General features: G+C 42.5%; 1 protein-coding gene across 1 annotated transcript in view; it reads left to right on the forward strand.

Moving 5' to 3' along the window:
* LOC108413613 (putative protein TPRXL) overlaps positions 1 to 13380 on the forward strand; it is a 103086-nt gene that overhangs the window by 16547 nt on the left and 73159 nt on the right. The window contains exon 4 of the mRNA XM_037543052.1: positions 4499 to 4573. Within this exon, the coding sequence (XP_037398949.1) occupies positions 4499 to 4573 (75 nt within the window). The remainder of the gene's footprint in view (positions 1 to 4498; positions 4574 to 13380) is intronic.

Raw genomic sequence — 13380 nt, forward strand, 5'->3', positions numbered from 1 at the left:
GGCTTGTTACTTTGAGCTAAATTGTTCTTTTATATTTCTTTTTTCAAGAATAACTGTGGTTTCTACCACTTCTACTACTTTTATTTCTATTCAACTATATCAGTAAGTTACCTATTTTTTCCTTTTCATTAACGTTTAATTCCTTATTGATTTGATTCTCCTGAACTGCTTTACTGTTGATCACGTCTCTAAATTTGTTTTTACACCAAAAGAATTAAGTGACCCTTATTAATCTCACAACGGGGAAATTTCACCTCCACATTGAACCCATCCATGAAGTGAACCACATACACTCTAGTGGGCACACATACACACACACTAGGGGCAGTGAGCACACTTGCCCGGAGCGGTGGGCAGCCCAATCCGCAGTGCCCAGGGAGCAGTTGGGGGTTAGGTGTCTTGCTCAAGGACACCTCAGTCATGTGCTGTTGGCTCTGGGGATCGAACCTGCAACCTTCCAGTCACGAGGCTGGATCCCTAACCTCCAGCCCATGACTGCCCCCAGATCCAAAAAGAGAAGAACAGTGTCTAACAGACTTCATTTTATGTGGTCAAACTCAGGCAGTGTTTGGATCTGATATCTTTGTACTCAGTGTTAGTTTTGCTGGACTACTTTCAGTATATTATTATTATTATTATTGTTATTATTATTATAAGTTATTATTATTGCTTTTGTTAATAATGAATTACATTGTAAATTAATTATTCAATATTGGACATGCTTTGGATCAAAATAAGACTGAAAATATACTTTCACTGGAAGATTTACAATGTCACACTCCACTATATCATTATAAATAGTGTCAGGGCCAGGTAGACCTGAGTATCATCTGCTTAGCTCTGGTAGGTTATCCAATAATCTTGCAGTATTTGGGCAAGAGGCAGTATGTATAAGTTAAATAAGATAATTAATCAAAGTTGCTTCTAGTTGATTTTTAATTTTTTTTTTTTAATCTTTTTGATTTTCTAGTTGAGAGGATTTACAATTGCAGCTTTTTACTTGCCCAACATAAGTGAGGTGTTTTGTTATTTGAAGTATGTCCACTGTTATTGAGTGAAACATGTTCTTGGTAGCATGTCAAGACTACAAGTGAAGGATTTGAGATGACTCACTGTATTGATTAAAATTTCATCACTGATCGCACTAAACTGGGACATTTTAACAACATCATCTGGTGATAGAGAGGACATGGACTCTTGATATAGATGTATTACTTCTTCAAAGATAGGTTGCGTGATTACAACATAGTGTGCAAAGATAGACAATCATTTTTCTCCAGCCTTATTAACAATAATATTAACAACAGCAGAATTCTCTTCACCATGGTTGACAAACTAAGTCACCTACATATGGACCCAGAATTAGTATCACATGAGAAATGCAATGAGTTTACATTTTTTAACACTAAAATCCAGAGTGTCAGGCAAGCTAGATAGTTTGTCAACCATGGTGGAAGACTATTCTGCTGTTGTTAATATTATTGTTAATAAGGCTGGAGAAAAATGACTGTCTAGCTTTGCACATTGTTATGTTGTAATCACGCAGCCTATCTTTGAAGATTTCTATATGGATCTGAAGCTTGGTTTTACAACCAATTGAGCAGCATGAACTGCAGTAGCATTCCTCCATCATGCTTTCTGTTGGCATGACATGGTTCATTCAGCTTTAACTGATATGTGGAGACCCTTTGAGACCACATCCAGACTGTGGCCATGACAGTTTGCCAATCCAAAAAAATCCAATACAACACAGAGTTTCTTGGCATAACTTTTGTTTCATTTGCCTATTTACACGTTAAAATCACAAGCAATGATTGAATGATCAAAATCAGTGGAAACTAAAGATAACATACATGTAAATTCATGAACGTAAAATTGTGCTTCAGGGGTCTGTAGACAATTACTAGTAATATTTTTGCACCCCTTTCAGAACCACACAAAGATACTCAAAGGATGTTAAATCACACAATGATAATTACTTGCTTTGGAAAGATTCTTCAAAAAGAGCAGCTATGCCTCCACCTTTACTGACAGCAAGAAAGACATTTATAAAACTAAAGCTTGGTGGAGCCAACTTGACTAACACAGTTTCAGCACTACATTCATGGAACCATGTTTCTGTTAAAAGCATAAAATCAAGCCCATGGGCTGTATTCAAAGCTGCAACGTTTTATAACAATAAAAGCTTTTCCATAGAACCAAAACCAAAACAAGAACTGTTTAATGACAGTTAAAAAAGCACTGTTGAAGTAGAATCTCAATGAAGGTTTACATAAATCCCAATAAGAAATATATACATATAGAGTGATCTAAAATATATGGAACAGTAATAATGAAGGCAGATGTAAAACTGAATGGAAAGAAATGCAGGTGTATGTAGCATATAATACAAATATAATACTCCTTTAGAATTATATTTATGAGTCAAATAGAATCGGAAAAGGAGTCAAGTTCAGCGCATCACATCAACTATAATGTGTGTCAAAACAGAAACGTGATTCTCTTTCATTTCACTTGTTTCTGATCATTATCCACAAGAAAGGGAGGAGATAAACATAAAGAGAACCAGCCCAACAGGAAAGGTATGAGTAAATAAAGTAAGACCACAGTCTCTTTAGGAATGATGGTCACCCACAGACCAGTGTGGTTTGCAAAACAATAACATTTGACTAATTTAGCTGCTGATATTTGGGTACACCACTTGAAGGCTTCACAAGGGCCTTATTATGCATGCATGAGCACTGAATAGCATCTTCATGCTAGAGTAAGCAAAAACTGACTATATCTTAACAAATTATGGCATTAATAGCAAAACATCATGTAATGTATTAATAAAGTAAACGTCATTATTGATAAAGAGGGCCTTAAACTATAGTGATGGAGCTACCCGTCCAGGCTGCAATGCAGTGTTGCCCAAGCAGCCAGCCTAAGGGGCCTCGTAACTGTGGCAGAGCGCTGCTCATGCAGCCGAACACCACCAATCCAGACAGCCTCATCTCTGCAATGCAGCATTACCCAAGCAGCTGGTTCAGGCCACAAAATAGCCACTATGCAGCGTCACACAAACAGCCAGTCCAATAAGCCCCCACTTCTCAGACAAACATCAAAACAAACACACAGACAATACAAAACTGACAGAAAACTGACATAAAGCCGCAGCCATATTGCATCAGTGTACTTACAGCAAAACACAGGCAGTGTTGCCAACTCCTCAGTAATGAAACTTGCTATTGGCTGTCCTAAAAGTTGCTAGAAGTCACTAAATGACGTCATCACCTAATTTGCGTAATAGTCCATTAGCATGTATTTGAAGCTGTAGGATAAAGGAATGACGGTGTGGGAGATAAAACAGAGTAAAAACACCCTGAATATGTCAGAACTACACACGAGCTCTGAATGAATGAACTCCTTCTGTCGATTCTTCTCTTTTTTCGCCTTTGAAACAGGACGTCACTGCTCAAAATAACGTCATGACTTCAGCGCTTTGTCTAGACCCACATTTCATAAATCATTTTTACGTAAATGACATAAATCCATGTCGTCCTGTGTTGTTAAATGTTGGCATGTCAACTTTAATCAGAAGCCTGTTGTGAGGGGTGGAGCTGCTGCTCTACGCTCAGCCCTCCTCCTTTATCTGGGCTTGGGACGGCACAGTGACCTTATAGGCCTTCATGTGCAGTGAGGCCGTGGAGCGGCGTGGGTCTCCTCTGACTGTGAGACCTAGCACCGAGTGCTGTGGGACGGGGCTCACGGCAGCACCCCCAGCTCACTGAGGACAGTAACTGAAGAGCATGTGTGTTCAGTCTCCAAAAGGCTCCAATAACACCAGAAAAAGTGGCTAGAGGATTCTGAAAGTCGCTAAATGTAAAATAAGTTGGCAACACTGCACAGGCCCACATGCATCAACAACAATATAGCAACTTTAACAACTGCAATCAATCAAGAATTCTGATTCTGATTCTAATATGCATCTCTAAGAAGACCTTCTGTGATGCATGTTCGAGGCTATGACCAATTCATGCAGTTCCCAAACTACCCGAGTGCTCCACATAGACTCAGCACAGAACTCAGCTCCACTTCTTTGAACATGTTTCATAACAGAAACATGGTTTTGTGTGTTTCTGAACCATTTTGCTACAACACAAAGTCTTATTTTCTCAAAATAACCAGTTATTAGATTAACGTAAACACAGATTTTCTCCGCGAGACATCATTGTCATTATTTATTTGCACTGTTCAAAAACAAGAAGTCACTATTTTGACCTAATAGTCAGAGTTTGAACCTGAAACAGCCACAGTATCTTTCCTCCTTCCAGCCAAACATGGTTGTACTGCGCTGGCCAGATGTTGGTGAGGAGGTTGTGTGCTGAAAGATGATCTTCATTTGTATGAAGTTCTGAGTGGATAAGCTGCTAAACTGACCCCACCAGCACAAAGTGTCAGGAAATCTGCTCAAACGTGTTTAATCAGATCAGATTTTTTGTGTTTTCTTTTGCAGAATCTACAAAAGCTTCAGAAAAGAAAACACAGTCTACACAGACTGAGCGAGAGTCTGAAGAGTGGAGCAAGAGCAGTAAGACAAGTTGGGTAAACTTTGCTAACAGAAGAGCAGGAAACACTCGTGTTTTCATTCTTTCACACAGCTGATTATGTTATCTACACGTACCATTTAGATCACATGATACTCATGTGCTCCCTGTGTTACTGACTGATCTTTATCCATAGGATTCATTTGGTTACACCATTTTAAGGCTTCACAAGGGCCTTATTACGCATGCATAAGCACTGAATAGCATCTTCATACTAGAGTAAGCAATAATTGACTATTTCTTAACAAATTATGGCATTAATAGCAAAACAGCATGTAATGTATTATAAAGTAAACGTCATTATTGATAAAGAGGGCCTTAAACTATAGTGACGGAGCTATGCTCCACTTATAACACTGTTATGAAGCAGCTGTGCCAAGTAATCAGCTCTATAGCTCTATATATTGTGCTTACGTTAAAGTATTAAACTCAGCTTCTCATGCTAAAGGGGCTTCCGAGTGGTGCAACTGTCTAATCATTGGCCACGTCATCAGGAGATCACGAGTTCGATGCTACAGCCATCCGTAGCCGGGGGTCCACGAGAGCACAACTGGCCTCGCTCTCTTTCTGTGTGGGTAGGATGGCCCCCCGTCTCCCCCCATCACTCAGCGCGATACCAGTCATCTGTTAGCTGATGTAACAGATCTGGCGGTTGGCGCTTTCCTCCGTGCGCGTTCGGCTGTCCCGTGACGTCGCGTGAGCGGCAGTTAGAAAAGAAGCGCTGGCTGGTTTCACAGGTCTCAGAGGAAGCCTGTGCTGCCCTCACCCTCCTAGCGTTGGTAGCATCGTGTGATTGGGGGAGTTCCGAAGTAACGGGTGGAAGTGGAAACGACTAAATTGGGGAGAAAAATCGGGCAAAAAAAGTTGTAATTTAAAGTGCTTTCCAGACTGACACACAGACAAAGGCACGGAAAACAGAATGAAAGCAACAAGAAGACAACAAATCTATGATATATAAATAAAAATATAAACAGTGATGTAACCATGTGTGGAGTCCAAAAACAAAGTCCAACATCCAGAAAACACGGCCAAAAAACAGGTACCAACAACACAGAGAAGGCAAGGCAAAAGGCAAGGCTGAAAATAAACAAAGCAATGGTCATAGACGGAGAGAAGGGTCAACAGATTACAAGGCTCTGTAAACAAAGGCAACACTTCACGAAGGTCCTACGCTAAAGCCTGGGCTTACAAACTAAACTAACAGGCCACATGAAACAAGGAACAGGTAACAGGTGAATCTGTAGTCAGGTGAGGCAGAGCGGTGGAGAGCCATGTGAGGGATATCAGAGGTCATGTGATCTTGGGGGGTGGTTCTGGGTAATGAAGTCCGTTATTTGAGACACCCAACTGATCCTCACTACCAATCGCGCTTCTCAACTGTATATTTGTGTACTGTCAGTTTACGTTCCATCTGGCTCACGTTTAAAAAAAACAATGAATTACACAGAATCACAGAAAATATCAAACGAACATGAAATGTGAAATGAGGTGCATCCAAAGCGTCCACTAAGCTAAAATGTCCTGACCTACACCGAGAAGTCACTATTCACTGTTTCAGGGCTCTGGACAGCGCTCCTAGTCGTGGGAGGTGTGGTTCTGCTGCTGGCACTGGCTTCTCTTTCTACAAGAAAGGGGTTCTCAAAGAGGAAAGGTGAGGAGTGTCTGTGCTTTAGCTTCAGATTACTGACCACTGCTGCCTGTATGAAGTGCCGTATTACCTCTGCCTCTTTCCATGTTCTAACAGAGGACTGTGAGATGCCGTATGACGACGTCTACAGTACCATTGAATACGCCACCTCTAGTAAAGCGTAAAGAGGAGGATATCTGGAGACACTCTGAACACAGTGAATCCACAGGCTGCTGATAATCACCGGCGTGATTCAGTGCACAAGTGATCGCTGACTGTTTTAGACTTATTTGAGGTTTAAACTTACTCTAAGCATCATCCAGACCCAGCACCCGCACAAAAGAGTTATTTTGGTTGTTTATTTTTCTTTTTTTTTTTGACTATTTACAGGAACTATTTAAGAGCTTGATCATTTGTACAACATATTTTGGTTGATTTGTTTTGTATGAGCAACATGAGCCTCACCAGTGAAAAAATAGGGCTCGTAAAATGAGTTCATCTCCATTAATCTGGAATCATATATAACATATATATATATATATATATATAAGTTATGTATACAGACATCACTTAACATAGATCTTCATAATGGAGCACAAACCATGAACTCATCACCACTGCACAGGTCCTGACCTACGTTTGAGCCACAACACCTGCTGGTTTGCTTATTCAGGCTCTTAGATTCACTTGCTCTTCATTTCTTGGCCACTTCTAATCTTTTATTAAATGCAGCAAAACCTAAACCCAATTTGATTTTCCTCAATTTCCCAACTTCTTTTTATCCCACACAGCTAATATTTCCCTGTCTTGTTTAAACATTACAGTGGCGTTTCACTGAACTGTTTGTCTAGGTATTTTCTGTAGTCCGGTGCTGAAACAGACCAAGTACCTAAACAGTGATTCAGTATTCAAATGGTACTTTGACGCTTAGCAGAGTAGCCCAGTACCCATGCACCCCCCCAAATTAGGTCCAAAAAAGGGAATCGGGAACTCCGGGCGCAGTGGGCAGTGGGCAGTCTACCTCTAGATAGATACGTTTGCTAACAGCTTGGTTTTCCTTCCTTTGCTTGCTTTAGTTAAGTTCACTCACAGTCGTGTATCTTTATAAAATGCTCAAGTACGACGGTTTTCATTTTCAAATCTTCTGTCAATATATGATCTCTGCATGTTGAAAATCTGAAAAAGGCCATTACTTTTAAAGATGTTACTAAAGGGGACTTCCAATGATTTTCCAGTGACTGCCAAACCGGATAACTGAGATGATTCAGAGCGGTTTGGTGTGAATTGGTTCACATGTCTTTACAGTGGTGGTGATGGGAACCAGGCGTCGCCATGACTACAACACAGATATAGACTTATATTTGCTAAATATATTTTAGCCCAAAACCATCTCAAAACTATCCTAGAACAATTTGCTGTGCATCAGGCAGTGAATGCATAACCAGTTCATGTAGGAACTTTCTGTGAGGGAGCTTTTAGAGGGACGTCTGGTTCCTATCACCACCACTGTGAACAGCTCTGACTCGGTAAGTTTCTCTAGAACAGAGAGTTTCACACCAAACTGCTCGGAACCGCTAAGATCTGGACCCCAACAAAATAAACCCTGGACTTCACTGCCTTCACTTCTTTTTTGCTTATTTTCTTCAGGATCAATAAAGTATCTAACTTCTGTGTACAAAAATATATTTTTATTAGGGACTTGCTGAATTGTTGTAATCCAGCTGTTGAAGTCATTCATGGTGAAATCCAGCTGTTAATGTGATTTATGTTGAAATCCAGCTGTTAAAGTCATTCATGGTGAAATCCAGCTGTTAATGTGATTTATGTTGTAATCCAGCTCTTAAGGTGACTTATGTTGAAATCCAGCTGTTAAGGTGACATGTTGAAATCCAGCTGTTAAAGTCACTCATGTTGAAATCAAGCTCTTAAGGTGACTTATGTTGAAATCCAGCTGTTAAAGTCATTCATGGTGAAATCCAGCTGTTAAGGTGACTTATGTTGAAATCCAGCTGGTAAAGTGATTTATGTTGTAATCCAGCTGTTAAGGTGATTTATGTTGTAATCCAGCTGTTAAGGTGACTTATGTTGAAATCCTGCTGTTGCAGTGATTTATGTTGAAATCCAGCTGTTAAGGTGATTTATTTTTACTATGTTACTGCTCACTATCTTCAATGGACATTCATAAAGCAGCTTGTTCGATTTAAACTCAAACCTGTGATTAAAATCTACTTTTTGAGACAACTGTGAACTTTATTTGTACATTCAGTTTAAGAAATTCTCCTCTGCAAGTAACATTAGCAGTAGGCCAACTCGTTTGTTAGCTTAGATGGCTCTTTTTATCTGTAGCGTATATTTTAAGAGTCATTTCCAGATTTCTTTGTGACTAATGAGTGTTAACCTCGAGGAATCACATAAAAACAAACTCCCAGGAAACTGAAATAACTGCAGAACTGAACACCAGTTGAAAAGTGTAGATGCTGTTAGCTTCAGCTCAGCGAGAGCTTCTTCAGCTTCGAGAAACTTCAATGACTCCTAAAAACACAAGACGTAACACCTTATTCAGCCTAACTGGAGCGGACGATGAAGTTAAAGGTTTCTATTGAACATTACGGCGTCTGAGTGTCTGAATGTTGAGGAAATAAACCGCACTGACCGGTTTAATCAGGAGGACATTACAGTCAGGGGACCTCGCCGTTTCCTCCAGCTTTCCTCTGGCGGTGAAGCGCTTTCTAGTGATGAAGCTGAAGACCAGCGTCTGTTTAGAAAGACCGTCAACATAAAACCAGGATCTCCTCACAGATACAGAGTGAACATCACTGACAGGTGATATTAGTTTATTTGAAGATAAAAATAAAACCAGCATATTCTCATTTTAGTCTGAACTCAATCATTTGTTCCACATTTCAGCCCAGATTGCTTTTTGATGGAGTCATAATGCAGGTCAGCCAATCAGAACAGAGCTCATCTTCATGTATCAGTCTTAAAGGCACAGTAACATGAACAGCCTGTTTAATTCTATAGGATAAAGAGGAAAATGCTCATGTGAAAGTTGATTATGACTACTTTTGGTACAAAGATCCCCCATAAAACCCACAAATCCTTTCCACTGGCCTCAGGAGAAAAAAGAAAAAACAAGAAAATTGTTGAATATGGGCCGTTTTAAAGTGCACTGTTTACATTGGTCTACGTCGCCCCCTTCTGACAGCAGTGACTCACTGCGTTGAGAACAACCCAATTAGAAAAACCAGAACAGACTCATTTTCTCTGTCGCTCACCTCAGTGACAACCACTTCAGGTAATACATGGCCAGAATCCTTGGACAATATATTCATTCAGCATTAAACGATGCCACTGTTTTACATAATCAGTGCTTTACTTTATTACAATAGTAATATCACATTCTAGAGACGTGGATAGTTGGTCACCCAAACGTGATTCAGGAGACCCAATGATGATCCTCCTAATATTCCTTAGGAGAGACAGCACCAGACAAAAAGGAGAAATGAGAGTTCAGTGTTATGACCTTCAAATCTGAGCACAGTGTGTAATTCTACAGAGTTGTTTACTAAAACCTGATGAGGCGTATGAAGTTACTGGCCACTTTTTCTCAGGAGAAACATCTGAGGAGCAGGAGATGCTTTAGCTAAAGTCTCATTTGTCTTTCCATCTGATTTCACTGAGAATTTTCTCTTTTTGGAATTTTCTTTCTTCTGAACATGGAAGCTCCACTATAAATAAACGTAGACAAAATTCAAGCTTCCAAACTTCTTTCTATGAATGTCACGTTTGTAAGCATCTATAAACACATTTAGGACATGTTATAATGCATTCATAAGGAACTATAAACGTGTTTATAAATATTGTTAAAAATGCAATACACATTATAGACATGCTTATTATGCCTTATCAGGTCGAAGATCATCAAAGAGGAGAAGAGGAAGGCGGGTTAGAAAGCAGCGAGGGAGAAGGAAAGGCAGGAGTGTGGAGGTTAGAGTAGGGACTCTGAACACAGGGACAATGACTGGTAAAGGCAGACAGGATCATGAGCCTGAAGTTGGAGGTTGATGGTGTAATTTTGAATGTGGTCAGTTCATATGCACCACAGGTTGGTTGTCATTTAGAGGAGAAAGAGGAATTTTGGAGTAAGATGGATGAAGTGGTAGATGGTGTCCCTAGAGAGGAGAGATTGGTGATTGGTGCAGACTTCAATGGACATGTTGGTGAAGGGAACAGAGGGGATGAAGAGGTGCTGGGTATGTATGGTGTGAAAGACAGAAATGCGGAAGGTCAGATGGTTGTAGATTTTGCAAAGAGAATGGAAATGGCTGTGCTGAACACGTATTTTCAGAAGAGGGAAGAACACAGGGTGACATACAAGAGTGGAGGGAGGTGCACACATGTGGATTATATCCTTAGCAGGAGATGCCACCTAAAGGAGATTGGAGATTGTAAAGTGGTGCCAGGGGAAAGTGTATCAAGGCAGCATAGGGTGGTTGGCTGTAGAATGAGATTAGAAACAAAGAAGAGGAAGAGAGTGAAGTCAGAGCCAAAGATTAGATGGTGGAAGCTGAAGGAGGAGGATGGTTGCAAGCAGTTCAGGGAAAAATTGCAACAGGCCCTTGGGGGCAGTGAGGAGCTCCCTGAGGACTGGGAAACTACAGCTAAGGTGGTGAGAGAAACTGGCAAGAATGAAGAAGAGTGTTGAGTAGATGGAAGGAGTACTTTGAAGAACTAATGAATGAGGAAAACGAGAGATAGAGGAGGACAACGGGGGGAGAGATAGTGGATCAGGAAGTGCAGAGAATTAGTAAGATGGAAGTGAGGGCAGCTTTAAAAAGGATGAAGAATGGAAAGGCAGTTGGTCCAGATGACATACCTGTGGAGGCATGGAGATGTTTAGGAGAGAAGGCAGTGGACTTTTTAACCAGGTTGTTTAACAAAATCCTGGAGAGTGAGAGGATGCCTGATGAGTGGAGAAGCAGTGAACTGGTCCCCATTTTTAAGAACAAGGGTGATGTGCAGAGCTGCAGTAACTACAGAGGTTTAAAGTTGATGAGCCACACCATGAAGGTATGGGAAAGAGTTGTTGAAGCAAGACTAAGGCGAGAGGTTCAGATCAGTGAGCAGCAGTTTGGTTTCATGCCCAGAAAGAGCACCACAGATGCATTTTTTGCATTGAGAGTGTTGGTAGAGAAGTACAGAGAAGGTCAGAAGGAGCTACATTGTGTCTTTGTGGATCTAGAGAAGGCATATGATAGGGTGCTAAGACAGGAACTGTGGTACTGTATGAGGAAGTCAGGTGTAGCTGAAAAGTATATTAGGGTGGTACAGGACATGTATGAGGATAGTAAGACAGTGGTGAGGTGTGCAGTTGGAGTGACAAATGGTTTCAAGGTGAAGGTGGGGCTACATCAGGGATCAGCTTTGAGCCCCTTCTTGTTTGCAATGGTGATGGAAAGGTTGACCGATGAGGTCAGGCAGGAGGCTCCATGGACCATGATGTTTGCAGATGACATTGTAATCTGTGGTGAGAGTAGAGAGCAGGTGGAAGAGAATCTGGAGAGGTGGAGGTTTGCACTGGAGAGGAGAGGAATGAAGGTCAGTAGAGACAAGACGGAATACATGTGTGTGAATGAGAGGGAGGCAGGTGGAAAGGTGAAGATGCAAGGAGTAGAGGTCGTAAATGTGGATGACTTCAAATATCTTGGGTCAACCATCCAGAGCAATGGACAGTGCAAAAAAGAGGTGAGGAAGAGGGTGCAGGCAGGATGGAGTGGGTGGAGACAGATGTCAGGGCTGATGTGTGACAGAAGGATAGCAGCAAGAGTGAAAGGGAAGGTTTACAAGACAGTAGTGCGTCCTGCTATGATGTTTGGTTTGGAGACTGTGGCTCTGTCTAAAAGACAGGAGGCTGAGCTGGAGGTGGTGGAGATGAAGATGCTGAGATTTTCGTTGGGAGTGACAAGGATTAGAAATGAGCAGATCAGAGGGACAGTGAAGGTGGAGCAGTTTGGAGATAAAGCCAGAGAGGCCAGGTTGAGATGGTTTGGACATGTGTTGAGGAGGAATAGTGGATATATTGGTCAAAGAATGTTGGAGCTGTTGGTCACAGGTCACAGGACAGTCTACATACTGTTTGTATTAGCTCGCGCTATTGGATTTATTTTAAACGTTAATTCGAGTTTTAAAATCTGTTAACTCTTAAATTGTGTTTTAAACTTCCTCGGAACTTATAAAGTCCTTCAGTTTATTAGTAACTCCGTGTTTCTAACCCGCTTCTCTTCTGTGTTTACTCCGAGGAAAATGGCGACCATGGAGGACCGCGCTCTCCAGACGCTCTCCGAGGAGCTCGCCCGGCTGGACCGGCAGATCCAGGCCTTGTTGGTGAAGCAGTCGGAGCTCCATCGGGCGAAGTCGAGGCTGGAGGAAGCCCGTGACGCCTCATTCGCCGTCTCTTCCCCGGGGCTACCGGCTGGGCGGACCGCGGCGGTCTGCAACTTCACCCCCGCGCCGGGGAGGGGTTGGGAGCGGCAGCGCGGCCGAGGCAAGCGGGTCTCCCCCCTACCTTCTCAGCCGGATTTTGCGTCCGCAAACCGGTTCGAGGTCCTCAGCTCGTCGCCCTCGCCTCCTCCTCCTCCCCCAGCCCCGAGGAAAATAGATAAGGGGAGTGTTCTCATTGTTGGGGATTCTATTGTTCGCTATTTAAAGGTGTCAAAGGCTAAAGCTAAGGCTAAAGCTAATGCAACGGTGGCATGTTTTCCAGGTGCTCGTGTCCTGGACGTCGCCCGGCGGCTTCCTGCGGTGCTCTGGCACCGTGGGGATCCTGGCACCGTTGTAGTCCATGTGGGGACGAACGACACGTCCGCCCGGCGCAGTGAGGTCCTGAAGGAGCACTACCGGAGACTTCTGGACACCGCTCGCCAGCGGACCGACGCCAGGATCATCGTCTCCGGACCCCTGCCCACCTACCGCCGCGGGAGCCTGAAGTTCAGCCGCCTCTACGCACTCCACTGCTGGCTGCGGGAGTGGTGCCCTACCATCGGCGTGGATTTCGTGGACAACTGGGAGAGCTTTCGGGAGCGACCGTCCCTCTTCCACCGCGACGGGCTTCATCCCAGTCCCCTGGGATCCACCGTCCTCTCTGGAAACATTGAGGCGGTGCTA

The sequence above is a fragment of the Pygocentrus nattereri genome, chromosome 11 (assembly GCF_015220715.1).
Source record: "Pygocentrus nattereri isolate fPygNat1 chromosome 11, fPygNat1.pri, whole genome shotgun sequence".
In the NCBI taxonomy this organism is placed as follows: Eukaryota; Metazoa; Chordata; class Actinopteri; order Characiformes; family Serrasalmidae; genus Pygocentrus; species Pygocentrus nattereri.